Here is a 27,937-nt window from a genome sequence, read left to right as displayed (position 1 = left end):
CATTACACAAACAGTGTCGCCATCGAAGAAATGCTGTCCCAATGGACTTCCAATTTAGTACCGTTGCCAACTATTCCTTTGGTTTCATCACTTAATGCCTGGGTGCACCCCAGGCCTCATTTAGACTAACAGTTTAAAAACCTTTCGCAACGAAAAACATTTACTCCAAAATGGAAAACGTTTAACAAAAAGTGTTGGGCAAATTCAAGTAGGTCCCTCACCATTTCAATGCATTTGCTCACTAGTGAGTACACCCCTGGTAGCATTGACTTGAGTCTACAAGGTACAGCCCAAATTGTGAATGAGACAGAGGCACAATGTCAAACTTCCCACGAGACTTTATTATTATGTTGGAAAGTACAAGCATGCCAGACAGTCATATCAGCATTCTCTACCAGCAACAGCCCAAGTCACGGCAGAACACAGAAACAAACCCAAACTGTTGCATTGAAATGTTGAGTTTCCATAGAAATGTTATAAAAAAAGGACCAAAGACAGACAGTAGAGAAACTAGTCCATCAATAAATAGACTTTATTTTCTGTAAAATGTATGACGTCTCCATTTCATATATGCATCTACTGAATAACCATGATTAAAGTGATCATATCGTTTTGCCACAACATCAACCTAAACAGAGCCATTGGCTCGCAGAACAACAACACCTCCAACTCTGGTTTTGGAAATGCTATCAAACGCTTTTCAGAAGACCCAAAAAGCTATCTTCACATGGTTCACTGTAGCATTTCGAAACAGAACATTAGTTTGGGTTTGCGGTCACAAAAAAAAGCTCATACAAAAATTCCAGCACATTATAAACCACAAACCAGGCTTTAAATGGTGGAAGAGAAGAACCCAACCTAGCATGCCTGTTTATCTCTCTCCCTCCTTATATAACTGCTTTACATTGTCTTAAGGCTTCGGGGGACCGTGTAGGTTTGGATGAAGACCCCCTGTACACACTGCTCAGTGAAATGGTGTTGGGGGGGGGGAAATAGAGGGTAAGGGGGAGCAGAGAGGGACATTTGTGACCGCTGGCCTGAATAAATAGTAATCTCCCTCTTCAACACTAACAAAAACATAGGAAAAGAATGACAAAAAAAAAAAATGTAAATAAAAGAAAAACAGGGAAAGAAGGGGGAGGCTACAGAAGGCACTACTGAACATGTTTCCCCAGGTACAACTTAGTGAATGATGTACAAACGAAGAAAAACCCGAACAAAATAAATCCACTTTGAAAACATGGCGACTAGCTTCAACTCATCACTTCCTCTTATGGCTCAGTCGGTGGGGGCGATGCATCGTGTTGCGTGTCCATCATCGTCTCGTCCTCACTCTGCCTTGTCCTTTGTCTTGGCTCTGAACGGAACTTTGCCAGCTACCGTGGAACCCACTGATGACACACCCCCGGCGACCGATGACACGCCCCCGGCGACCCCTTTCACCAGGCCGACGCTCATTGAGGGGACTGAAGTTACTGCTGATTTAGTGTACTCCAGACTCTTCCCGCCGAGCCAGGCAACTCCTCCTACCGTGGCGCCCACCACAGTTTTACTGGCACGGAACAGGCCACCCCCAACCCGCCAGATCATGCCCGGCTGGGCCACGGGGTGCTCCTTACCTGCATCCTTCCCCTCATCTATGAGAGAGAGAGAGGGAGAGAGATGGGTTTTAGAACAGACGCAAAACAATTTTAGAAAGACATAACAGATAGCGAAAGACCAGAGAGAGAGGACCACACATCATGTTTGTGAAACAGACCATCAGCAGAGAGAGAAAACAGCTTGTGCTTGGATATAGACCTACACACAATGAATCCTATCATTAAACAATAGTGAGGCATGTCAATACATTGACATATTCTACTTAGTAACCACATTTCCATCCAGTTATGTGAGTAAAGGCATACCTTAGAGAAGTCACAACATCTGTGATGGAACAGGACATTTTGGTACGACATAATAACCATCATCTCGACGTAAACAGTCACAAGATGACATGGCGTGTGGTCGTCCCACTACAACGCGGGGAAACCATGCAGTTTAAATGGTATGGTACGAGAATGATCATCCAGAGTAAGCACATTTGCTATTTAACGCAACAGTTGTGACGAACTGTTGGTAGAGTTGGCCAGGCGATGGAAACATTCCATTTTTTATTAGGTACATGAAACCTTGAAATCAATGTGAAAAACTGCTAGTGTGCATATCGTTGTTGTTGAAGGATTCTTACTCTCTGATGAAAAATAAAAGGGCCAAATAGAAAACCATATCGCAAGCGATGATTGGCATTTCTAAACGTTAAACAAACAGCTTCGGGATTGTAGTACGTGAGGTCTTCGGGAACGAAGCTAATGACTGAAAACTGTTGGGAGAAGGTAGAACGCCACCTTGAGTTTGAGAGCTACAACCTTACCCGATCACAAACAAACATATTCCCTTAATACCTCGCTACAGTTTCTTAAAATAGCAACACAACCCTTTACCCTGAATTGCACCTTATCCCCAGATTGTTCAAGTGTCCCTTGACAAACTGGCCTTTAAAATATGCCCACCAAGAGAGATGGCTACAGCGCAGAGAGATATTGTTCAACGCAGTGGGCACTAATGATGTGTTATTTACCTGCTGTGGGCTGGCTTTCAGTAAGCTCAGGTTCTTCTTCCACGAGACAACCTTCAGGCTGGGGCTCTGGGGTGGCGTTCACGTTCTTACAGAGCAAAAACAATATAGATTAGGCTAGAATACATTCAATTTCATAATCAAGTTCATACAAGTAGCATATCTTGCAAATTGTTAAGCCACCAACACTATAAGCCTGTTGGAAAAGTCAAAACAGTATAATCTAACACATTTAGAAATGTATTTCTAAATAGAAAGATCGGTGCAAATTCTGAGCAGCCATGAAAACAGTGCTCAACGGCATAAGTTGGTTAAATAACGGCATATTATTAGTAAGGTTATACTCTGGGATTTCTTGCACAAAACGTTCAATTTGACGGAGTCCGTCAAGCACAAACAAAATCCAACAACCACTGGTTTTGAATGTTCAAAGTTCTTACTCTTGTTGCAAAAACCATACGACAATCATTGTTTCGTGTTGATTTAAAACGGCCTTTTGTTAAATCAACCAAAAATCACAAAAAGATGACAAAGCTATGGTGACTGGCTTTTAAAGGAGTCTTAAAAAGTCACCCTGTTGTGAAAGCTCCAATTAGCTGGTTACATAGGCTGCACAGGGAAAAACACTCATGAAATGATAACGCGAGCGAAATTTAACACACAAGGTCAAACATTTGAGCTATAGATTAAGTTCAATATTTTACATGTTCCTTAACCTACGGTTTGCTTGAAAGGAAGCACAATGCATCACTCAGTCCGGATCAAATCAATTCCGTTTATTTCGTTCGTGCGCAATTGTTTTATCATACCCCAAATGATATGCAGTAGCCCATCACTTTAGTTATCGTAAGCACATACATAAATCGATACAAAAAGGCCAGACATATCCTCACCTTCACCATGTTTCCAGTAATTTCTGATGTCCGCTTGTAGAAGGGACTGCTACGCACCTGAGACGAATAATTGGTGCGCTCGTTTGTTTCCTGAAAATATTATTGCAATTTTCAGCCTGTGCCTTTTTGACTTTTGTTCAAACTCCTGTATTCAAAGCGATACTTTGATAGCGTGTTGTCCTGTATTTTAACCCACGTAAAAATCGTACTTTCGCGGTTTCAAACTTTCCTTAAGAAAATATAGGATGTATCTTGTTGGTTCTGCCGACGTGGCGCCTCAACTACTGCACTCGTTTTCTCCGGATCTTGCGTCACCTCAAACAGGCTCCAGCTCTCTCTATTTTATTCATGAGTGCTACATGTCTTATGTGTTCTACAGGGCAGACGGACTACATCTTTTTTCAGGATTCACTTAAAGAGAACATGTTATGTAATGCTGCCGAATTTTGAGTGGCCCTTTGGACTATAGCGGTCAAAAAGATCGTGACGTAGGATTAATTCACAAGGATCAGTACATCTTTTATCTTTTGGTAACACATTCATTCACCCAAATAACACAAAAGATTAGTTATTTATAAGGTTTATTTATGAAGTATTTGTCCATGTTAAAGATATACCAAAAACATGTTACACCATACCAACATCATAAGAGTGAGTGTTGGTTGCCATGCCAATGGCGATAAGGTTGTTCTGAATAGACAGACAGCTGCACTACTGCCAGCCCAGAGAAAAACATCTCTCCACTGCTGAATGGTCTGTGACGGAAGTGAGTCACATGCCATATAGGCTGTATTGAAGAAAACTGTGGCTCTTCCAATAATAGATGTGAGGACTGCCTGTCACACCTGCAGCCTACTTCTCCATGTTACGTCCTAGATTCAAGCCCCTTGACATCCTGCCTTACCGTGGCCTGTGGAGCAGATCAAGTGTGACGGTTGAATGAACATGTCTGCTGTCGTCGTCTTAAGAGTTTTCAGTTCTGCAATGTTTGCGCCTCGGCTACAGAGCCAGCCTTCCACAACAAGCTGCCACAAAACAGGTGCATGTGAAATTCAATGCAACAGTCTGTGTCCCAGTCTCTTTACCTAAGACTACAAGGCGACCAATGAAGTGCAAAGAAATGGCGGTGTATGCACCATCATGATCATTGCTCTTTTGCTAGCTTTTTCCGTGATGTAGCTAATATTTCACTCCTGGTCTTGAGTGTCAGAGACACTGTGTGTGTGGACACTGACAGTGAAATGGACTGTCTGACAACTCTGTGATTGTAAGGACGGAGTCTCCGTGCAAAGGCTTGGGAATACATACAGCCACTCCAACAGGAGACTCTTCTTAAGACTCTTCTTATCTCCCCTGATCACAGGTCGTCAGTTCCCAGCCTCTGTACCCAACATGGTTCCTCTGCATGTTGCCTCTCTTCACCAGGCTTACAGCGACAGTAGAACAGGTCTTGGAAGAAAGCAGTCACAGTTGATGCTTTGTTGATGCTTCCTACCAGAGATTGTCCTAAATACTTTTTTATTTTTTATTTAACCTTTATTTAACCAGGAAGGGCTCATTGAGATTTGAAATCTCTTTTTCAAGAGCGTCCTGGCCAAGATAGGCGGAACCATGTCATTACCCAATTACAGACAGACAACATGAAAAACTACAGGCAATCTAGTAAAAAAATAAACATTGAATTCACAAGAGTATAACAAAATCATAAAACAGCAAATTAAAAACATTGACAGGTCAGGGAATCAGCCTCAAAATCCTTCATCAATGATTCAAAAACACTGATGGGAAAAAGACTACTCTGCATGGAAAAGATGGCCACTGCTTTCAGATCAGATCAGATGTTGAAGGTGGAAGAGGAGGCCATTGATAAATTATTCGAGAGGGGGCGGGAGACTATGACAGAAGCCTGGTCCAGATTGTTGGGGGTAAGGGTCTCGTTTGTTACCAACTTGGTCCGTGTTTTTACGGTTATTGCCATTGTTTTTAGGGGGGGGGGGGGGGGGGTGTTAGGGGTGTGTCGGTCACATAGCCTCCTATTGCATTGGTGTCAGAGCTAAACCTCTTGGCTCCACGTTCCTCGTCTGCCACCACACCATCCCTCTTCAGACGTATCTCCATGGGGTCATCGGCTACGTCTGGCACAGAGAGAGAGTGAGTCAGTGTGAGTTCCCTCTTTTGAGTTGGGCTGCGTTGTCTTGTTTAGTGTGTGTGTGTGTGTGTGTGTGTGTGTGTGTGTGTGTGTGTGTGTGTGTGTGTGTGTGTGTGTGTGTGTGTGTGTACTTGTGTTCTCTTGTTCATTGCAGATTTGTCTCATCAGGTCCAGGTTCCTCTGGCTGGCCTCTTGGTGGCTCACCATGAGCAGGGGGTAGTCGTTATCTAGACACATCAGATGGTCAGGATGTAGTAGGGGAATTCCACACTAACGGAATAAAACTGACTCCGATTTTTCACTTTAAGATATATCCTAAACAAAAAAACATTGTTTTCAAAGTTAAACAAATCATACAACTCTATGCACAATGACTACTTTGAACAATTTACACTGAAAATTTCACAAAAACACATTTACTGGAAGAACTGTGCCGATGCAACGTTTGATAACAGAATGAAGGTAAAATCGCCCTCAGTTTTTTACGCGACCACGTTTTCCAAAAACTCTGTTAAATATCTGCTCCAAATTAAGATTCCAAATGTCTGCAGAAAGAAAGGGCTGTCAGCTATGACATGGCACATTGAGTTAGAAAAAAACTATTTTGCTTATTGAACTACAGTAGGTGAAGTGGATTTACACCCGGTAACGGAATTAGGGTAACAGAATGACATCCTGGTGTCCCTGATCTGAACTACACAGAAATGCATCATTATGGATATGGCAGGCAGGCGGGCGGGCGGGCGGTCGGGTAAGGCAAGGCCCTGGGACTTAGGGCCAAGCGTCCCGCTAGCAGGACAACTTCTGGTGAAACTGGAGGACACGCAATTCAAATAAATAATCATTAAAATTATGGATATTAAACATTTCGGTACATACAAGTGTCTTATATCGGTTGAAAGCTTAAATTCTTGTTAATCTAACTGCACTGTCCAATTTACAGTAGCCATTATAGTGAAAGCATGCCATGCGATTGTTTAGGACGGCACCCCACATCAAAATATTTTTGCAGAGAAAGGAATCTGAAAATCTACCCCTAAACTTTGTTTCAACAAATCAAAATACATTTCTAATTACTCCTCAGATACCCTAAAATGTAATCAAACTATAATATTTCTTACGGAAAGAAGTATGTTCAATAGGAAACCGATTTTAGCAGGTGCGTAATGTCTTCATCGCGCACACATACACACATTTCCAAGACTGTGTCCCTGTACTAAAACTGATATTTCTTGTTCATTTTGGAAGTTACAAGCCTGAAACCTTGAATATAGACTGCTGACACCCTGTGGAAGCCATATAAATTGCATCCTGGGAGCTAGAATTCAGTATGCCCCTATACTTTCCATTGTAAGAGAAAGTAAAAACAAAAAAATCATTCTGGTTGGTTTTTCTTTGGATTTTCTCCTACCATATCAATTGTGTTATATTCTCCTACATTATTTTAACATTTCTACAAACTTCAAAGTGTTTTCTTTCCAATGGTACCAATTATATGCATATCCTGGCTTCAGGGCCTGAGAAACATGCAGTTTACTTTAGGCACATCATTCAGGCGGAAATTGAGAAAAAAGGGGCCTAGTCCTGAGAAGTTTTTAACTGTGCCTCTCTGCTCTGTGTGTCTTTGTCCCACTTCCTGTTGAACACGGAATGAGAAAGAGCTCGGTTTTGTTTGTTTGAAAAGTTTGTTGTTTAAAAGTTCTTGGTAGCTATCTAGCTTCATAGTTTGGATCCCGCAACGTAGTTGGCATCAGTTGCTGGGACTGCTTGTCTCTTTCCAGTGATCCTGCTGACCAAGGACAGGTCTGAGGAGCTATATGGCGTCATAGCTAGCCTAGCTTCTAGCTAGCTACATATCAAGCTAGCAAGGTTTTCTTGAACGCAGCCCGTGACGCGGTTTGCCATTGTGGCTGGTACCGTGGATTGTCCCGGGTTTGTGGCTGTCTAGGTCCCTGCTGTTTGTTGTTTTCTATTTTCCCCGTGACCTGCCCTGTCTGAAACTGCGAGGAGTAACAGCGTAACCTGATGGACCACATGAAGATTGAGGTGGAGCGCAAAGGACTGGGAAAACCCACCACCGGCCCAGGTGATAGCCCCAGGCTGATAGTGGTCAAGTTCTGGAGGTTTAAAGACAAGGTAGCTGTTCTGGAAAGAGCCAAGAACTTGAGAGGAACATTAATCTTCCACAACGATGACTATCCTGAAGCTGTGCGCCAGAAGAGGAAAGAACTGATCCCAGCCATGAAAGCTGCCAGAGCACGTGGGGACATTGCGTACATCTGCTACAACAGACTCATTGTCCACCCTCCCTCCCAGAAGCCTAGAAGGGATGAGAGAGCCAAGCCTATGTGTTCATTGCCTCAACCCCGCATTGCCTCAACCCCACAGCGCACACGCACACACACACACACACACACACACACACACACACACACACACACACACACACACACACACACACACACACACACACACACACACACACACACACACACACACAAATTGATTAATGGACTGCAGAATGTATATTTTTTTCTCTTGCTTTGTTTGCTCTTTTCAGTATTATGTCTATCTCTCATAAGCTACCCAGGAAAGGGCAGAAAATAGCCCGTATGAATATATGTAGCCTCAGAAATAAGGTTAATGAAATCAATAACTTGCTAACATCAGATAACATTCATATATTAGCCATTTCTGAGACTCACTTTTGATGATACATCAGTAGCAATACAAGGGTATAACATCTATAAAAGAGACTTATGGGGGGATGTGTTTCTGTATATATTCAGAGCCATATCCCTGTAATGCTTAGAGAAGATCTTATGTCAAGTGTTATTGAAGTGTTGTGGTTGCAGGTTCACTTGGCACATCTAAAGCCTTCACTTTTGGGGTGTTGCTATAGGCCAGCAAGTGCTAACAGTCAGTATCTAAATAATATGTGTGAAATGCTTGATAGTGTATGTGATATAAACAGAGAGGTCTACTTTCTTGGGGACCTGTATATTGACTGATTTTCATCAAGCTGTCCACTCAAGAGGAAGCTTTTCACTGTAACCAGTGCCTGTAATCTGGTTCAGGTTATTAATCAACCTACCAGAGTGTTTACAAACACTACAGGAACAAGATCATCCACATGTATCGATCACATTTTTACTAATACTGTAGAACTTTGTTCTAAAGCTGTATCCGTACCCATTGGATGGAGTGATCACAATATAGTGGCTATATCCAGGAAAGCCAAAGTTACAACAGCTGGGCCTAAAATTGTGTATAAGAGATCATACAAAAGATTTTGCTGTGACCCTTATGTGGATGATGTTAAAAATATCAGACCAACAAGTCTGATGTGATTGATGAGGAGCATCCAGACACTGCACTTGATGAATTTATGAAATTGCTTCTTCCAGTTGTTGATCAACATGCACCTGTTAAGAAACGGACTGTTAGAACTGTTAAGGCTCCATGGATTGATGATGAATTGAAAAACTGTGTGGTTGAAAGAGATGGGGTAAAAGGAGTGGCTAATAAGTCTGGCTGCACATCTGACTGGCTTACTTACTGCAAATTGAGAAATTATGTCACTAAACTCAACAAAAAGAAGACACTTTATTATGAAGCCAAGATCAATGGCAGAAAGAATGATGTAAAAAAAACTTTGGAGTACTTTAAATGAAATTATGGGCAGAAAGACAAATTCAACTACATCTTTCATTTAATCAGATAGGTTATTCATCACAAAACCATTTGATGTTGGCAATTATTTTACTTATTATTTTATTGGCAAAGTAGGCAAACTTAGGCAGGAAATGCCAACAACGAACAGTGAGCAATTGTATACATGCATAAAAAAACTAATAGTGAAAGAAAATCAGTGCAAGTTTGTACTTTGTAAAGTTAGTGTGGAAGAGGTGGTAAAATAAGTGTAATCTGTCAATAATTTAACTTAGATGGAAAGCTACTGAGGATGGTAGCTTACTCTATAGCCACTCCTATCTGTCATGTTTTTAATCCGAGCCTAGAAGAAAGTCTTTGTCCTTAGGGCTGGAGGGGAGCCAAAGGAATTCCGTTACCCAAGACTGGTAAAGCGGCCTTTACTGGTTCTAACAGCAGACCTATAAGCTTGCTGCCAGCTCTTAGCAAACTGTTGGAAAAAATGGTGTTTGACCAAATACAATGATATTTCTCTGTAAACAAATTAACAACAGACTTTCAGCATGATTATAGAGAAGGGCACTCAACATGTACTGTACTGACACAAATGACTGATGATTGGTTGAAAGAAATTAAGAAGAAGAAGATTGTGGGAGCTGTACTGTTAGATTTCAGTGCTGCGTTTGATATTATTGACCATAACCTGATGTTGAAAAAACATATGTGCTATGGCTTTTCAACCTCTGCCATATCGTGGATTCAGAGCTATCTATCTAATATAACTCAGAGGGTTTTCTTTAATGGAAGCTTCCCTAATGTCAAACATGTAAAGTGTGGTCTACCGCAGGGCAGCTCTCTAGGCCCTCTATTCTTTTTTTATTTTTACCAATGAGCTGCCACTGGCATTAAACAAAGCATGTGTGTCCATGTATGCTGATTATTCAACCATATACACATCAGCAACCACAGCTAATGAAGTCACGGAAACCCTTAACAAATAGTTGCAGTCTGGTTTGAAATGGGTGGCCAGTAATAAACTGATCCTGAACATCTCTGAAACAAAGAGCATTGTATTTGGTACAAATCATTCCTTAAGTTCTAGACCTCAGCTGAATCTGGTAATGAATGGTGTGGCTGTTGAACAAGTTGAGGAGACAAAATTACTTGTCATTACCTTTGATTGTAAACTGTCATGGTCAAAACATATTGATTCAGTGGTTGTAAAGATGGGGAGAGGTCTAGCCGTAATAAAGAGATGCTCTGCTTTTTTGACACCACACTCCAAAAAGCAAGTTCTGCTGGCTCTAGTTTTGTCTAATCTTGATTATTGTCCAGTCATGTGGTCCAGTGCTGCAAGGAAAGACCTAGTTAAGCTGCAACTGGCCCAGAACATTTTGCTCTTAATTTACTCTTAATTGTCTCTCTTGGCTAAGGGTTGAGGAGAGACTGACTGCATCACTTCTTCTTTTTATAAGAAACATTAATGTGTTGAAAATCCCAAATTGTTTGCATAGTCAACCTACACACAGCTCTGACACACACACTTATCCCACCAGACATGCCACCAGGGGTCTTTTCACAGTCCCCAAATCCAGAACAAATTCAAGAAAGCGTACAGTATTATTTGGAGCCGTTATTGTATGGAACTTCGTTCAATCTCATATTGTTTGTATGCATTGATACGTAGGCTACGTATGCCTTTATTTTTTTATGTAGTTCTGTCCTTGAACTGTTCTTGTCTATTGATGTTCTGTATTATGTCATTCTGTATTATGTTTCATGTTCTGTGTGGACCCCGGGAAGAGTAGCTGCTTCTTTTGCAACAGCTAATGGGGATCCTAATAAAATACCAAATACCAAAATATCATTATTGTAATGTATCACAAACAGGTATAAAAATGTAGAAATATGCAATATCCATAGCTCCGTCCCCAAACAAGAGCATGTTTTGTTGGTCCGGACCAGACAAAATCTGAACCAATCATAGAAGTCTATGTTTCACAAGATTGGACATCACAGTACGAACTCATTTTTAGGATGGAAAATGGTTGAAAAATGTATGTATTCATTAATTTCTCAAAAATGTGGACCTGTAGCTTTCATTTGAAACCCAATTTGACATGTTCCTATGAATTTCACCTTGGTGCTCATGGGTCCTTTAAGATGGAAATTCCCAGTACAAGCAGCAGTCTGAAAAAGGGGACTAGTAGCTTTAACAGTAGTTATGGTAAAAAAGTACAGAAGCAGCATCATACTAATGATGCAGCAAGCCTGCAGCAACACTTCCTCTAGGGCCATCTAGGGCTCATAGACTTACAGGGGAAATACTTCCTGAAGACACACAAAGAGAGAGACATGAATCACAAGGCTGAAATATAAATCTGGGGTTTGAGAAAGTGTGTGTGTGTGTTTAGGAGCCCTACCTGAGATATTCTCCGTCTGTGCGTCACCCGAAGAGTACAGGGCAGAAGATACGTGTGGACTGGTGTAAGAAAGCACTGGCAGACAGCCACATCCAGTTCCCTGCATTTAAACTGTAGTCTGCATCCAACAGGTGCCCCTCAAACACTTGACACACAGAGGGCACAGGGAGAAGCACAGTCAGCTACTGGAGGAGCACACCAACAACTGGAGACACCTTGCAAAGTGACCGATTTTAGAGCCAGCAGCCACGCTGCCCCACTTTTCCTCGTTTTTGGTACCTTGATGCCCTCCTCCCTGTTGATCCACAGGTCTCCCCACTCCTCCCTACCCATCCTTCCCCTCCCCCATCTATACCTTGATGTCCTCCTCCCAGCTGATCCACGTCTCCCACCCCTCCCTCCCTACGTTCATGCCTCCCTCCCTAGCTTCATGCCCTCCTCCACACTGATCCACAGGTCTCCTCTGGTCAGAAAGCAGGCCACGGCGTGTCTGGCCAACTGGTGGATCCAGCCCTCCTGCCTCAGCTGAGTCATGATGGCGTCGATCCAGGTTAAGCCTGTCTGTTCCTGAGGGAGGGAGACGGGGACAAGGACAGAGGCGTCATTGACAGTCACACATGTTGTCTGAATGTTCATTTCTCTGAGTTAGTGCTTTGTTTAGTGCGATTTAGTCAGCTCTTAGGACAGGTGCTAGTGCTCAAATTACATTGACACTTTGGGACAAATATATTTTTCAAAATTGGGTCATACCGTCCTCCACTTATGTAGCTCCTCTTCCTAGTCGTACCAGCCAATCTGCAGGCATATAGAGTTGCCCTCCATCTTGGTAAATTTGGCCATTGCCGAAATGACGGTGTAGAAGAACTCCCTCCACAGCACCTTGGCCCTGCAGAGAGACGAGAGGCAGGGAGTGGTTCTTTGACTGGAGGGGGGAGAGAGGGAAGGAGGGAGGTAGGCAAGGTACGGAGTGGGAGAGAAAGGGGTGGAGAGGGAAAGAAGGAGAGGAGGAGGTAAGGGAGAAAGAGGGAGAGTGATGAGGAGAGAGAGCAAGGTTATACTGAACAATAAACCCAACATCAACAATATGATGGTTGCACTTCCTTGCAACTAACTATAATTTCAACATCAGGGTCTTCTGGTGAACACAACTTACCTGTGCATAGACCTTAGAGAGCCTGTGGTAGAATGCCCGTACAGACAGACAACCCAAACTGAGGTAGGGACTGAGACCCGTGGTACTGGGTAGCAGGGAGTTGGGGATGGTGCGTGGCTTGGAGAAGTTAGCCACCAAACCCTGTAGGGAGGGACAACATGAGACAGTTAGAGTGTAGAACGCAATAAAATGCCAGAGATTCTCTGGTAAAACAACTAATAAGAAGAGACAGAACATTTCTGCATGGAAAAAATTAATTCAGGTCTTCAAAATCAACATCTAAAACCAATGAATCTATTGATAATGCATCCACTGGTGTCAGGCTACTTCGGAGTGGACTTACATGATTAAAGGGATAGTACAACATTTACTACCCAGAGTCAAATTAACTAGTGGATACCATTTGTATGTCTCCGTGTGTAGTTTGAAGAAAGTTGAAGGTAGTCTCTGGCGCCATTGCTAACTAGTGTTAGCACAATGACTGGAAGTCTATAGGAACAGCTAGCATGCATGGCAATATTGCCAAAATGTTGCACTGTCCCTTTAACTATAGATTGGTAGCTGTTATAAAGTACCTGGCTCTCAATGTGTCTCTGTAGCAGTGGAGGCTGCTGAGGGGAGGACAGCTCATAATAATGACTGGAACGGAGAGGATGGAATGGCATCTAACCATGTGTTTGATGCATTTGATACCATTCCAACAAATCCGCTCCAGCCATTACCATGAGCCTGTTCTCCCCAGTTAAGGTGCCACTAACCTCCTGTGCTCTGTAGCCTCATCAAGGCATGGCTCTCTCCTCCAGGCCACAACACATCTGACTGCCCTTCAATGCCCAGATCCTCAACAGAGCGAACCCTGTACCCCCCTTCACTGTACTCCTCAGCTACCGGGGAAGGGCATGTCCTGCAAGGGAAACATAATTATAACGTTACCACAATACAACAGGGAAGGACACTTCCTACAATACAAGGGAAACATCCATACAATGTTGCCCCAGTACAAATAATGTTGGCCAGCCGTGAGTGTTATTGGATCTGTTTCTATTCTGCTCCCTTTTCCTTTTTTCAAACATCTGTCTTTAGAACAGCCTGGAGGACACGACTGCAGTGTCACAATATTTATTTTTGTTTTCCTCCAGCCTATCACGAATGTCTAGTGTATTCCCCCTCTCCCTGGACGACAAACCCTTTCATGTTCATGTTCAAGCCCTCTCCATGTTCCAAAGCTTCATTTCCAGCCACTAACAACAGCCAGTAGGTCTGAAGTGGGCTTCGAGCCAGTCTCAAAGCTCTAATCCCAATTCACTTTCATACTGTACAGAGAACAGTGGCACCTGTTCACATCACAGGAGAAAAGCCTGTATGTCTCCCCAGAACACTGGTCCCAGATCACATCAAACAGCAGCAGAACAGCAGGGAGTAGGGTTTTGCTGTGCTTTTGATGGCCTGGCTGGCTCACACAGAGTTAATCTGCGTTTGACTGGGTCACAGTGCCTCAAATATATAGCACACATGCACACACAAAACAAAACACAGAGATCACTGCTTTGAAGTTTGAACAGCTGGCATTTATTGTAGATTAGAGCACCAACGGAACAAACAGAGTGCTCCCACTGAAGCACACGCACAAAAGGCACTGGCAGGGTCAATCTCAGGTTATTTCTCAGTCAACTATCTCTTTAGAATATATGGACACACCCATTCCTTCCTTGGCGGACGAGTTTACCCAACACAAGCAATCTGGCAGCAGAGAGAGGCCTCTGTTCCCTCAGTGACTCAATGACACACACACGCACACACACGGAAATAACAACAGAAGCTGTGCCCAATCAACACTATCTTATAATGCCATAATTAGCATACAATTAGCACAGGGAGAGAGGTTTTAATTCTCTATTATGGCAAATAGTCTTTTGGATTAAATTGTCCTACTTAGATCAAAATATTGGTTGATTATAGTAGAGGCTGACTAATTAACTGGCACACATTGCGTTCACAGGAGAGGACAGTGGAGAGAAATTAGGCAGGCTCTCTGTGTGCTGCTGACTGAAGCTCCCAAAGGGACCAGAAGGTCTTGTACCACAATCAGAACAGAAGGAATCCTTCTGCAGCATCTAACCAATAGAAAATAGCATCAAACTGTCTGTGTACCCTATCCTTCTTTATCCCATTCCTGGTGGTGCTGAGTGGGGCATATAGAAGGTTTTATGGTGACAACTGAAAACTGCACTTACTAAGACTACTGTCTTAGTACCTGCTCAGAAAATCTCAAGTGCTTACATGTTGACTACCTGAGATGTATGGTAACCTGTAGAGCCCACATATCTGGCTTGATCTAGGTATATACTCCATAAGCGTGTAATTTATGACACTAAGTGCTCTACTTTAACAAACCTAACACAATCGTAAATCTTAGCACTGGCGGTAGCGTTATAGGTTCGCGGGGGTGTCAGAAATATTTGAGCTATTTTCACAACAGGAATTATGGGCGCAGTAGCTGGTGATGGCACGAAAGGGCTGGGTTTTGATGAATAAACTAGTTGTGGGTGTGTCAAGGCTAAGCCCCTTCATTAAAACATCTTAGGGCTAGGCCCCTTTTTTCTCCACTTCCTGTCTGAATGACGTGCCTAAAGTAAACTGCCTGTAGCTCAGGCCCTGACACCAGGATATGCATATAATTGGCACCATTGGAAAGAAAACACTTCGAAGTTTGTAGAAATGTTAAAATAATGAAGGGGAATATAACACAATAGATATAGTAGGAGAAATCCAAAGAAAAACAACCTGAATTATTTTTTTTGTTGAGAGACCATCTGCTTAGAAATGCAAGAGTAAGGTCATTGCTCCCTCATTCCACAGGGTGTCAGCAGTCTATGTTCAAGGTTTCAGGCTTGTAACTTCAAAAACGAATAAGAAATATCAGTTTTAGTTGTGGGACACAGTCTTGTAAATTTGTGTTTGCGTGCGCCATGAAGACATTATGCACCTGCTAAAATCAGTTTCCTATTGAACATACTTCTTTCCGAAAGACATATTATAGTTTGATTACATTTTAGGGTATCCGAGGAGTAAATAGAAACATATTTTGACTTGTTGAAACAAAGTTTAGGGGTAGATTTTCGGATTCCTTTCTCTGCATGTTGAATGAGTAGATTACTCAAATCGATGGCGCCAACTAAATGGACTTTTTGGAATATAAAGAAGGATTTTATATAACAACGACACTACATGTTATAGCCGGGACCCTTGGGATGACAAATCAGAGGAAAATTTTCAAAAAGTAAGTGAATATTTAATCGTTATTTGTGAATGTATGAAACCTGTGCCGGTGGAAAAATATTTTGATGTGGGGCGCTGTCCTCAAACAATCGCATGGCATGTTTTCGCTGTAATAGCTACTGTAAATCAGACAGTGCAGTTAGATTAACAAGAATTTAAGCTTTCAGCCGATGTAAGACACTTATATGTACATAAATGTTTAAAATCCATAATATTTATTATTATTTATTTGAATTGCGCGCCCTCCAGTTTCACCAGAAGTTGTCCCGCTAGCGGGACACCGATCCTTAAAAACGTGCTCCATGGCTAAATATGTAGTTGCTTCAAGTTGTGTTTCTTTTATGTATTGTGTTGTCATCAACTCCAATTCGAATGTTAGTCTGTTATAGCCTAGTTCGTTAACTAGCCTGACCCATATTCGCTAAATATTTTTGAACATGTTTGCAGTCTACATTGTTCTAATTGCATGGCTTCAATATGGAAATACATTGTTAAACATAGGCTATAGTATTCAACTTGATATAGGCCTTCTGTAAATAGTAGTCTGGACATGGATATGCAAAACGTACTCAATAAACAAGATTAAATTCACTAGACTATTGATAAGGCCTAAAAAGACGTACATTCTCATTATAATACCAATTAAACGGAAAAAAATCTGTCTGTTTTTTAAACTAAACTAACAACAATATTTCTCAAAAGAATCAGGTCAGAACTTGATCTTAACTTGACTGCTCTTTGTCGCGGATAATTTTTCTGCTGCTTCAGGAAATTCAAATGAGCCTCGAGTCTCGAGTCCCTGAAAGAGCAGTTCTCTTTCTCTCCATGCAGTGGCAGTCGAGTCATTGGGATCAGGGCTTGCTATCAAAATAATTGTCTCTCTCGCTCACTCAAACGCTCGCTCAAATGGATCTGAAATGCAGCCAGATCTAGTCTACGACATACAAGTGTCAAGTGTATCAAAATTCAATCGTGGCCTAGGTTGGTCTAGTGGTTAGAGTCAGCGTGGGTTTGATTCCGGCCCACGCCCTTTTGGCACAATTAACTCAGTCCCCTCTGATTGACTTGATTCATTTACACATTTATGGATTTAACCCCCGGACTTGATAAGAAAGGACCATACCAGAAACTTTTGTATAACATAAATAGGAAACAAAATAAATTAATAACAATAAGCTACACCAACAGCTTCTATTCATACAGTGTCGGATAAATTGCCACCGTACATTTGACGTGGTAAACGAGGAAACACTTAATTTATATTGTACAGAATACTTGCCATATAGATAAATCGCCCTTATTCTGTTCAAAAGGGACTAAGTTGTTCCGATTACAATACTAACCAGAAGATGAACATATCTTGAAAGACTTTGGTTGCAAGCAGGACTAACGTTAAGGTAACACTGACATCTTTTAGGAAGAGGTAATGAGGTGAACAATAATGGTTGCAATTGTTGTGCGGGTGAATTTAGCACGCACAGTTTAACGATCAGTTGTAGATAATCTTGTGCCATTGATGATTTCAATAGGCCCCTTGTTATTTGATTATTTTCCAGTAGGCTACATTCTGTAGGCCATCGTTAGCCTATCCATTATTACATAACGAAAGGTGTGAAAAACGATAGTAGGCTAGCCTACTGTTTATGTTTCCCTGGCTGAGTTGATGAGCTGATTTGGGCCATCAGTTGATTGACAGATGTAGGCCTAATGTAGTATGATAAACTTTCCTCCAGTGTGGATGCTTTCCCAGGTTTTATAGTTAGACTATGCATAATTTGTCTGTAACGAGGGTCGTCTAAAGGAGACCAAGGCACAGCGTGTATAGTGCTCATATTTACTTTTTAATGAATACACTTCAACAAAACACCAAAACGACCGACAACAGTGCCGTCAGGACACTTGCCAAAACGGAAACCAACTACCCACAAAAACCCAGGAAGAAAAACCCCTACTTAAATATGACCTCCAATCAGAGGCAACGAGGACCAGCTGCCTCAAATTGGAGATCAACCCCCCCCCCTACCAAAAAACATAGAAATAGAAAACCTAGAACACAAACATAGAAATAGAAAACATAGAAAAACACAAAACACCCCCTGTCACGCCCTAACCTACTCTACTATAGAAAATTACATATTACTAGGGTCAGGACATGACATTGTCAATATAGTTATGGGCTTTGGTGTGGATTGAAAGCCTGTATTGTGTGGCTTTAATATTTATAAAGTAATATTTATATTTGTAAAGCTGTCAAGATGTATATGCAATTGAGCCTATCCAAAGACGATTTCGTTGAGCTGTGACACTTTTCTTTGATGTGTAAATTATTAGACTATTCGTTTCACTTCTTGGAAACATTTAAATAAACGCAATGAACTCGTGGGCCTAATGTGGCTTAGGCTGGTCACTAAATGGCCCAGCACTCATGAGGCTCGGAGCCAGGGGGCGCGCTGCACTGTCGTTGCACCAATGTGTACCTAACCCTAAACATCAACGCCTTTCTTAAAATCAATACACAAGTATATATTTTTAAACCTGCATATTTAGCTAATATTGCCTGCTAACATTAATTTCTTTTAACTAGGGAAATTGTGTCACTTCTCTTGTGTTCTGTGCAACAGAGTCAGGGTATATGCAGCAGTTTGGGCCGCCTGGCTCGTTGCGAACTGTGTGAAGACCATTTCTTCCTAACAAAGACAGCCAACTCCACCGAACGGGGGATGATTTTAACAAAAGCGCATTTGCGAAAAAAACACAATCGTTGCACGAATGTACCTAACCATAAACATCAATGCCTTTCTTAAAATCAATACATAGAAGTATATTTTTTTAAACCTGCATATTTAGTTATAAGAAATCCATGTTAGCAGGCAATATTAAACTAGGGAAATTGTGTCACTTCTCTTGCGTTCATTACACGCAGAGTCAGGTTATATGCAACAATTTGGGCCGCCTGGCTCGTTGCGAACTAATTTGCCAGCATTTTACGTAATTATGACATAACATTGAAGGTTGTGCATTGTAACAGGAATATTTAGACTTATGGATGCCACCCGTTAGATAAAATACGGAACGGTTACGTATTTCACTGAAAGAATAAACGTTTTGTTTTCGAAATGATAGTTTCCGGATTTGACCATATTACGAAGGCTCGTATTTCTGTGTGTTATTATGTTATAATTAAGTCTATGATTTGATATTTGATAGAGCAGTCTGACTGAGCGGTGGTAGGCAGCAGCAGGCTCATAAGCATTCATTCAAACAGCACTTTCGTGCATTTGCCAGCAGCTCTTTGCTGTGCTTCAAGCATTGAGCTGTTTATGACTTCAAGCCTATCAACTCCTGAGATTAGGCTGGTGTAACCTATGTGAAATGGCTTGCTAGTTAGCGGGGTGCGCGCTAATAGCGTTTCAATGGGTGACGTCACTCGCTCTGAGACCTTGAAGTAGTTGTTCCCCTTGCTCTGCAAGGACCGCGGCTTTTGTGGAGCGATGGGTAACGATGCTTCAAGGGTTGCTGTTGTCGATGTGTTCCTGGTTCGAGCCCAGGTAGGGGCGAGGAGAGGGACGGAAGCTATACTGTTACACTGGCAATGCTAAAGTGCCTATAAGAACATCCAATAGTCAAAGGTATATGAAATACAAATGGTATGGAGAGAAATAGTCCTATAATTCCTATAATAACTACAACCTAAAACTTCTTACCTGGGAATATTGAAGATTCAAGTTAAAAGGAACCACCAGCTTTCATATGTTCTCATGTTCTGAACTTAAACGTTAGCTTTTTTACATGGCACATATTGCACTTTTACTTTCTTCTCCAACACTTTGTTTTTGCATTATTTAAACCAGATTGAACATGTTTCATTATTTATTTGAGGCTAAATTGATTTTATTGATGTATTATATTAAGTTAAAATAAAAGTGTTCATTCAGTATTGTTGTAATTGTCATTATTACAAATAAATAAATAAAATTAAAAAAACGACCGATTAATCGGTAGCGGGGTTTTTGGCCCTCCAATAATCGGTATCGGTATCGGCATCGAAAAATTATAATCAGTTGACCTCTACTTCTTATATGTCAGAGGTGGTTTCCCTTCCGTTGGACTTCAATATCCTACAGTGGGGGGAGAGGGTGGGAGAGAGGGATAGAGAGGGGGAGGTATGGAGAGGGGGGAGGGAGAGAGGTCAGAAGACAAGCAAGGAGGGTTTACAGTTGGAGACACAAAGACACACACACACAGATGACACACAAACACGCACACAAACTCAACCAAGAAGGAAAGCAGGCATTGAAGTACTTTGCTTTCAAACACTCCCCACTGTGACCCACCTCTTGACATCATAGAGTGTGTGTGCCACGGTGGCATGTATGTTGAGTCCCTGCTCCCTGGCCATGATGCGGTGCTGCTGGTCCAGCTGGGTGTAGTGGGGCTCTATCTCAGTGTCCATGCTGAGCTGGGTGATGCCCCAGTGGGCCACCAGACGCATCACTGTCCCCTGGTAGGGCCCCTGGGCCTGGAGGCTACGGTGGAAGGTAGAAGAACACATCAATATGATTTCAAACCAATCTGTGAGGACCGACCACTCATTTTCCAGTTCTGTTGGTGCATCTTGTTGCTATTAACGTTTCTAGAGACCAACTAGTCCCTTTCATAACATATTGAGTTTCTTACAGAAAAAGACAAGTACAGGCAAAGGACAATTCCAAACAATCAACTCATAGGTTATTACAGTGTAATTACCATGTAACCATATAATTTCTAAAATATCTGACAATATTTAGCCTGGGTACCAGTCTGTTTTGCCATCATTCCACTCCTTGCAGCTCCTGTCATGCTAAACATCTTTGGCATATGACACAGAGTACAAGGAGTGGAATGTTAGCAAAACAGACTGGTACCCAGGCTAGGTAACTGTATGTGCTACTATAAACCCTGTATCAGGATACCCAAGTTAGCCCACTGATCTGCAGGGGGAATCTCCAGCGCACGGCCCCAGTGCGCATGTCCAGGATGAACACGGGGTACACACACGCTGATGACTCCAGGGCCCCCACCAGGGACATGTTGTCATGGAGACGCAGGCCTTTCTGGAACAGGTGGATGATTCAGTGTTGGCTCATGGTGTTAGCTGGTTGGATCTGGTTGGCTTCTTATGCAAACACACAACAGTGTGTGTAGGCTCAGCGACAATCAAGCTCTTGATTGATATCTGTAGGAGAGGAGGTAGAGGAAAAGAGTTCAATACTAGCACTTTATTTTCAAGTTAAATAAAAAGCCATGTTTATCAGAATAGATAAGGAAATGCCCCCAAAAAGGTAGGAGACCAACAGACTTTAGAGGTTAGAGTGGCAAAGAAAAAATGCTGTATTATTATAAAAGAATAAAGGGAACATTTTTGGCAGGTCAAAGAGATGGGACTTGACAATGACTAGTGCTCCAGAAAGTGGACAATTTCAGAAAGTATTCACACGCCTTTACCTTTTCCACATTTTGTTGTGTTACAAAGTGGGATTAAAATGTATTTTTGTCAACCACCTACACAAAATACTCTGTAATGTCAAAGTGGAAGAAAAATTCTAACATTTGTAAAAAAATATATACAAATTATATATACACTACAGTTCAAAAGTTTGGAGTCACTTAGAAATGTCCTTGTTTTTGAAAGAAAAGCACATTTTTTGTCCATTAAAATAACATCAAATTGATCAGAAATACAGTGTAGACATTGTTAATGTTGTAAATGACTATTGTTGCTGGAAACGACTGATTCTTTATGGAATATCTACATAGGCGTACAGAGGCCCATTATCAGCAACCATCACTCCTGTGTTACAATGGCACGTTGTGTTAGCTAATCCAGGTTTATCATTTTAAAAGGCTAATTTATCATTAGAAAACCCTTTTGCAATTATGTTAGCACAGCTGAAAACTGTTGTCCTGATTAAAGAAGCAATAAAACTGGCCTTCTTTAGACTAGTTGAGTATCTGGAGCATCAAGGTTCCGTTTTAGGACCACTATTGTTTTCACTATATATTTTACCTCTTGGGGATGTCATTCGAAAACATAATGTTAAATTTCACTGCTATGTGGACGACACACAGCTGTACATTTCAATGAAACATGGTGAAGTCCCAAAATTGCCCTCGCTAGAAGCCTGTGTTTCAGACATAAAGAAGTGGATGGCTGCAAACTTTCTACTTTTAAACTCGGACAAAACAGAGATGCTTGTTCTAGGTCCCAAGAAACAAAGAGATCTTCTGTTGAATCTGACAATTAATCTGGATGGTTGCACAGTCGTCTCAAATAAAACTGTGAAGGACCTCGGCGTTACTCTGGACCCTGATCTCTCTTTTGAAGAACATATCAAGACTGTTTCAAGGACAGCTTTTTTCCATCTACGTAACATTGCAAAAATCTGAAATTTTCTGTCCAAAAATGACGCAGAAAAATTAATCCATGCTTTTGTTACTTCTAGGCTGGACTACTGCAATGCTCTACTTTCCGGCTACCCGGATAAAGCACTAAACAAACTTCAGTTAGTGCTAAATACGGCTGCTAGAATCCTGACTAGAACCCAAAAATTTGATCATATTACTCCAGTGCTAGCCTCCCTACACTGGCTTCCTGTTAAGGCAAGGGCTGATTTCAAGGTTTTACTGCTAACCTACAAAGCATTACATGGGCTTGCTCCTACCTATCTTCCCGATTTGGTCCTGCCGTACATACCTACACGTACGCTACGGTCACAAGACGCACGCCTCCTAATTGTCCCTAGAATTTCTAAGCAAACGGCTGGAGGTAGGGCTTTCTCCTATAGAGCTCCATTTTTATGGAATGGTCTGCCTACCAATGTGAGAGACGCAGACTCAGTCTCAACCTTTAAGTCTTTACTGAAGACTTATCTCTTCAGTAGGTCCTATGATTAAGTATAGTCTGGCCCAGGAGTGTATAGTCTGGCCCTGCCCTTGCTGTCTCTGCCTTGCCGGTTCCCCTCTTTCCACTGGGATTCTCTGCCTCTAACCCTTTTACAGGGGCTGAGTCACTGGCTTACTGGTGTTCTTCCATGCCGTCCATGGGAGGGGTGCGTCACTTGAGTGGGTTGAGTCACTGACGTGGTCTTCCTGTCTGGGTTGGCGCCCCCCCTTGGGTCGTGCCATGGCGGAGATCGTTGTGGGCTATACTCGGCCTTGTCTTAGGACGGTAAGTTGGTGGTTGGAGACATCCCTCTAGTGGTGTGGGGGCTGTGCTTTGGCAAAGTGGGTGGGGTTATATCCTGCCTGTTTGGCCCTGTCCGGGGGTATCATCGGATGGGGCCACAGTGTCTTCTGATCCCTCCTGTCTCAGCCTCCAGTATTTATGCTGCAGTAGTTTATGTGTCGGGGGGCTAGGGTCAGTCTGTTACATCTGGAGTATTTCTCTTGTCTTATCCGGTGTCCTGTGTGAATTTAAATATGCTCTCTCTAATTCTCTCTTTCTCTCTTTCTGTCTTTCTCTCGGAGGACCTGAGCCCTAGGACCATGCCTCAGGACTACCTGGTATGATGACTCCTTGCTGTCCCCAGTCCACCTGGCCGTGCTGCTGCTCCAGTTTCAACTGTTCTGCCTGCGGCTATGGAACCCTGACCTGTTCACCGGACATGCTTGTTGCACCCTCGACAACTACTATGATTATTATTATTTGACCATGCTGGTCATTTATGAACATTTTAACATCTTGACCATGTTCTGTTATAATATCCACCCTGCACAGCCAGAAGAGGACTGGCCACCCCTCATAGCCTGGTGCCTCTCTAGGTTTCTTCCTAGGTTTTTGGCCTTTCTAGGGAGTTTTTCCTAGGGAGTTTTTCCTAGCCACCGTGCTTCTTTCACATGCTTTGCTTGCTGTTTGGGGTTTTAGGCTGGGTTTCTGTACAGCACTTTGAGATATCAGCTGATGTACGAAGGGCTATATAAAAATAAATTTGATTGATTGATTTGATCAGCATTTGTGGGTTTGATTACAGGCTCAAAATGTCCAGAAACAAAGAACTTTCTTCTGAAACTTGTCAGTCTATTCTTGTTCTGAGAAATAAAGGTTATTCCATGCGAGAAATTGCCAAGAAACTGAAGATCTCGTGTACTACTCCCTTCACAGAACAGCGCAAACTGGCACTAACCAGAATAGAAAGAGGAGTGGGAGGCCCCGGTGCACAACTGAGCAAGAGGACAAGTACATTAGAGTGTCTAGTTTGAGAAACAGACGCCTCACAAGTCCTCAACTGGCAGCTTCATTAAATAGTACCAGCAAAACACCAGTCTCAACGTCAACAGTGAAGAGGCGACTCCGGGATGCAAAGAATATGCCATATCTCAGTCTGGCCAATAAAAATAAAAGATTAAGATGGGCAAAAGAACACAGAGAATGGACAGAGGAACTCTGCCTAGAAGGCCAGCATCCCGGAGTCGCCTCTTCACTGTTGATGTTGAGACTAGTATTTTGCGGGTACTATTTAATGAAGCTGCCAAAATGTGGAAAAAGTCAACAGGTCTGAATACTTTCCGAATGCATTGTTTACCTATTTATTGTGTATGTGCCTGTTTTGCATGTTATTTTGGCATTAATATGTGTCACATCAGTTTGCAAACAACATTCAAAAAATATATATATATTGAGTTAATAAAGCCCTGGGGTCTCTTTTTTGCTTTCTTGAGTCAGGCAGCTCCAAAATGCAAGTGTTTCAGCCTAGCTCAGTGCTTTCTGTGGTGGAGGGGCAGCCAGCGGAAAATACAGAGCATAGGTGTTGGCAATCTTCTATAGTTGCGCTGTGATTGGCTCAGTGCTCTGTCACTCACAGGGACACTATGTCAATGTAAAATCTACAGGGTGAGCTGAAACTTTGGAACCCCTTTGGGTGCTGCCATAGATTTACATTAGAAGTGCCCATCCAAGAAGGCTCAAGGTCATTGGCCAAAGTTAAAATGATGTCAAATCACGTTATATCTACCGTAGCTTTGATTGGACTGATCATGTCAACATCATACCTTCACATTCTTAGCTAGCAAGCTAGACAAGCAGTCATCATCATGAATCACGTCGACAATCTACTAGAAAATCCTTGTCATAAAGAGAAATAATAGATAAAACGTTTCGGTGCTCATGAACATTGGACATAAACATTACACAACAAATTGGAAATCGCAAATTAAAAAATGAGTGGTTTGGAAGCGCTGCAAGCGCTGCAAATCAATCACTATTTTGCTTCCCCTACCTGCTATTCGGTGGAGAGGGTGTGTGGTCCAGGTCTGGGTTTAAGGGTATTTTTTCCAAGCTTAAAAGAATAAACATTCACATGCAAAACCATTGGGCCAGAAAAGGTTGAAGACATTGGCCATGCTGTCAATCCAGTATGACTTCTGCCGTGTTCAATACAACTGGAAACTCAGCACTGGGAAATCTTATACTTCAGTGAGTTCAATATAACTGGGAACTCACTGGGAAAATAAGTTTTGAACGGTCATCCAACTCGGAAATCGAAGGTGGGAACTTGGGCCTTTTACTAGAGCTCGAACCTGAAGATCACTGACATCATGATTTGACCATGTTTATTTCAGTTCCCAGTTGTCTTGAAAGCACAATAAATCCAGAGAATGCCAGACTTTGATGACAAAGTTTCATGACAAGATTTGACCACAAGAAGGACCGCCGTGCCACCTTCCTGTTCAAGTGAGCACATCACAACGGTCAGTCCAAAGATGTATTGTATGCTTCTGCATAAAAGATGTAATATGCCAGGGAGATATGTATACTTTAGATAAGAAAGTAATCCTAAATGCATGTTGTGTAGTAAGCTGTTAGTAGGCCATGAGCCTCACCCTAATTATTTGGTCCCTTTCCCCCTGATAACTTAGCTTACTGTTCTGACATGGTGGTGCACATATCAAATCAAATCAAATGTATTTGCCACATGCTCTGATTACAACAGGTGTAGACCTTACCGTGAAATGCTTACATAGAAGCCCTTAACCAACAATGCAGTTCAAGAAAGAGTTAAGAAAATATTTACTAAATAAACTAAAGTAAAAATGGTAAAATAAAAATTAACACAATAAAAATAACGAGGCTATATACAGGGGGTACCAGTACCGAGTCAATGTGCGATGGTACAGGTTAGTCAAGTTATTTTGTAGGGAGGGGTGGCGTGTCATTGTAAATAGTCCGGGTGGCCATTTGATTAATTGTTCAGCTGTCTTATGGGGGTAGAAGCTGTTAAGGAGTATTTTGGTCCTAGACTTGGCGCTCTGGTTTCACTTGCTGTGTGGTAGCAGAGAGAACAGTCTATGACTTGACTGGCTGGAGTCTTTTTGGGGCCTTCGTCTGACACCGCCTAGTATACAGGTCCTGGATGATAGGAAGCTTGGCCCCAGTGATGTACTGGGCCATACGGCCTTATGGTCAGATGCCGAGCACTTGCCATAGCAGGTGGTGATGCAACCGGTCAGGAAGCTCTCGATGGTGCAGTTGTAGAACTTTTTGAGGATCTGGGGACCCATCCCAAATCTTTTCAGTCTTCTGAGGGGGAAAAGGTGTTGTCATGCCCTCTTCATGACTGTCTTTGTGTGTTTGGACCATGATAGTTTGTTGGTGATGTGGACACCAAGGAACTTGAAACTCTTGACCCGCTCCACTACAGCCCTGTTGATGTTAATTAATGGGGACCTGTTCGGCCCGCCTTTTCCTGTAGTCCATGATCAGCTCCTTTGTCTTGCTCACATTGAGGGAGAGGTTGTTGTCCTGGCACCACACTGCCAGATCTCTGACCTCTTCCCTATAGGCTGTCTCGTCGTTGTCGATGATCAGGCCTACCACTGTTGTGTCGTCATGATGGTGTTGTAGTCATGTTTGGCCACGCAGTCGTGGGTGAACATGCAGTACATGAGGGGACTAGGCACACACCCCTGAGGGGCCCGAGTGTTGAGGATCAGTGTGGCAGATGTGCTACGGTGGTCTGCTTGAAACATGTAGGTATTAGACTCAGTCAGCGGTTAAAAATGTCAGTGAAGACACTTTCCAGTTGTTCCGCGCATGCTTTGAGTACACGTCCTGGTAATCTATATGGCCCTGCGGCTTTGTGAATGTTGACCTGTTAAAAGGTCTTGCTCACATCGGCTACCGAGAGCGTGATCACACAGTAATCTAGAATGGCTGGTGCTCTCATGCATGCTTCAGTGTTGCTTGCCTCGAGGCGAGCATAAAAGGCATTTAGCTCGTCTGGTAGGCTCACGTCACGGGGCAGCTCGAGCCTGGGTTTCCCTTTGTAGTCTGTAATAGTTTTCGAGCCCTGCCACATCCGACGAGCGTCAGAGCCGGTGTCGTAGGATTCAATCTTAGTCCTGTGTTGACGCTTTGCCTGTTTGATGGTTCGTCTGAGGGCGTAGCGGGATTTCTTAAATACGTCCAGATTAGTGTCCCACTCCTTGAAAGCGGCAGCTCTAGCCTTTAGCTCGGTGCGGATGTTCCCTGTAATACATGGCTTCTGGTTGGGATATGTATGTACGGTCACTGTGGGGATGACGTCGTCGATGCACTTATTGATGAAGCCGGTAACTGCGGTGGTACACTCCTCAATGCCATTGGATGAATCCCGGAACATATTCCCGTCTGTGCTAGCAAAACAGTCCTATAGCGTCGCACCTGCGTCATCTGACTACCTCCGTATTGAGCGAGTCACTGGTACTCCCTGCTTTAGTATTTGCTTGTAAGCAGGAATCAGGAGGATAGAATTATGG

At 42.5% G+C, this 27,937-nt stretch overlaps 1 protein-coding gene and 1 pseudogene across 1 annotated transcript; both read right to left on the bottom strand.

The window, feature by feature from the left end:
- Positions 1-1,020: 1,020 nt before the first annotated feature.
- On the bottom strand, positions 1,021-3,798 carry LOC106565114 (transmembrane protein 263). The gene is made up of 3 exons (XM_014131854.3): positions 3,511-3,798; positions 2,621-2,705; positions 1,021-1,637 (listed from the first exon to the last, which is right to left on the bottom strand). The coding sequence occupies exons 1-3, from the start codon at positions 3,517-3,519 to the stop codon at positions 1,330-1,332; spliced, it is 402 nt and encodes a 133-aa protein (XP_013987329.3). The 5' UTR covers positions 3,520-3,798; the 3' UTR covers positions 1,021-1,329.
- A 1,695-nt stretch (positions 3,799-5,493) lies between these two features.
- On the bottom strand, positions 5,494-21,276 carry LOC106565293 (cryptochrome-1-like; annotated as a pseudogene).
- Between the last annotated feature and the right edge of the window lie 6,661 nt (positions 21,277-27,937).

This window comes from Salmo salar, chromosome 12 (assembly GCF_965601325.2).
Source record: "Salmo salar chromosome 12, fSalSal1, whole genome shotgun sequence".
In the NCBI taxonomy this organism is placed as follows: Eukaryota; Metazoa; Chordata; class Actinopteri; order Salmoniformes; family Salmonidae; genus Salmo; species Salmo salar.
Note: the sequence above shows the minus strand (reverse complement) of the source record. Positions and strands in the feature narration are given on the sequence as shown.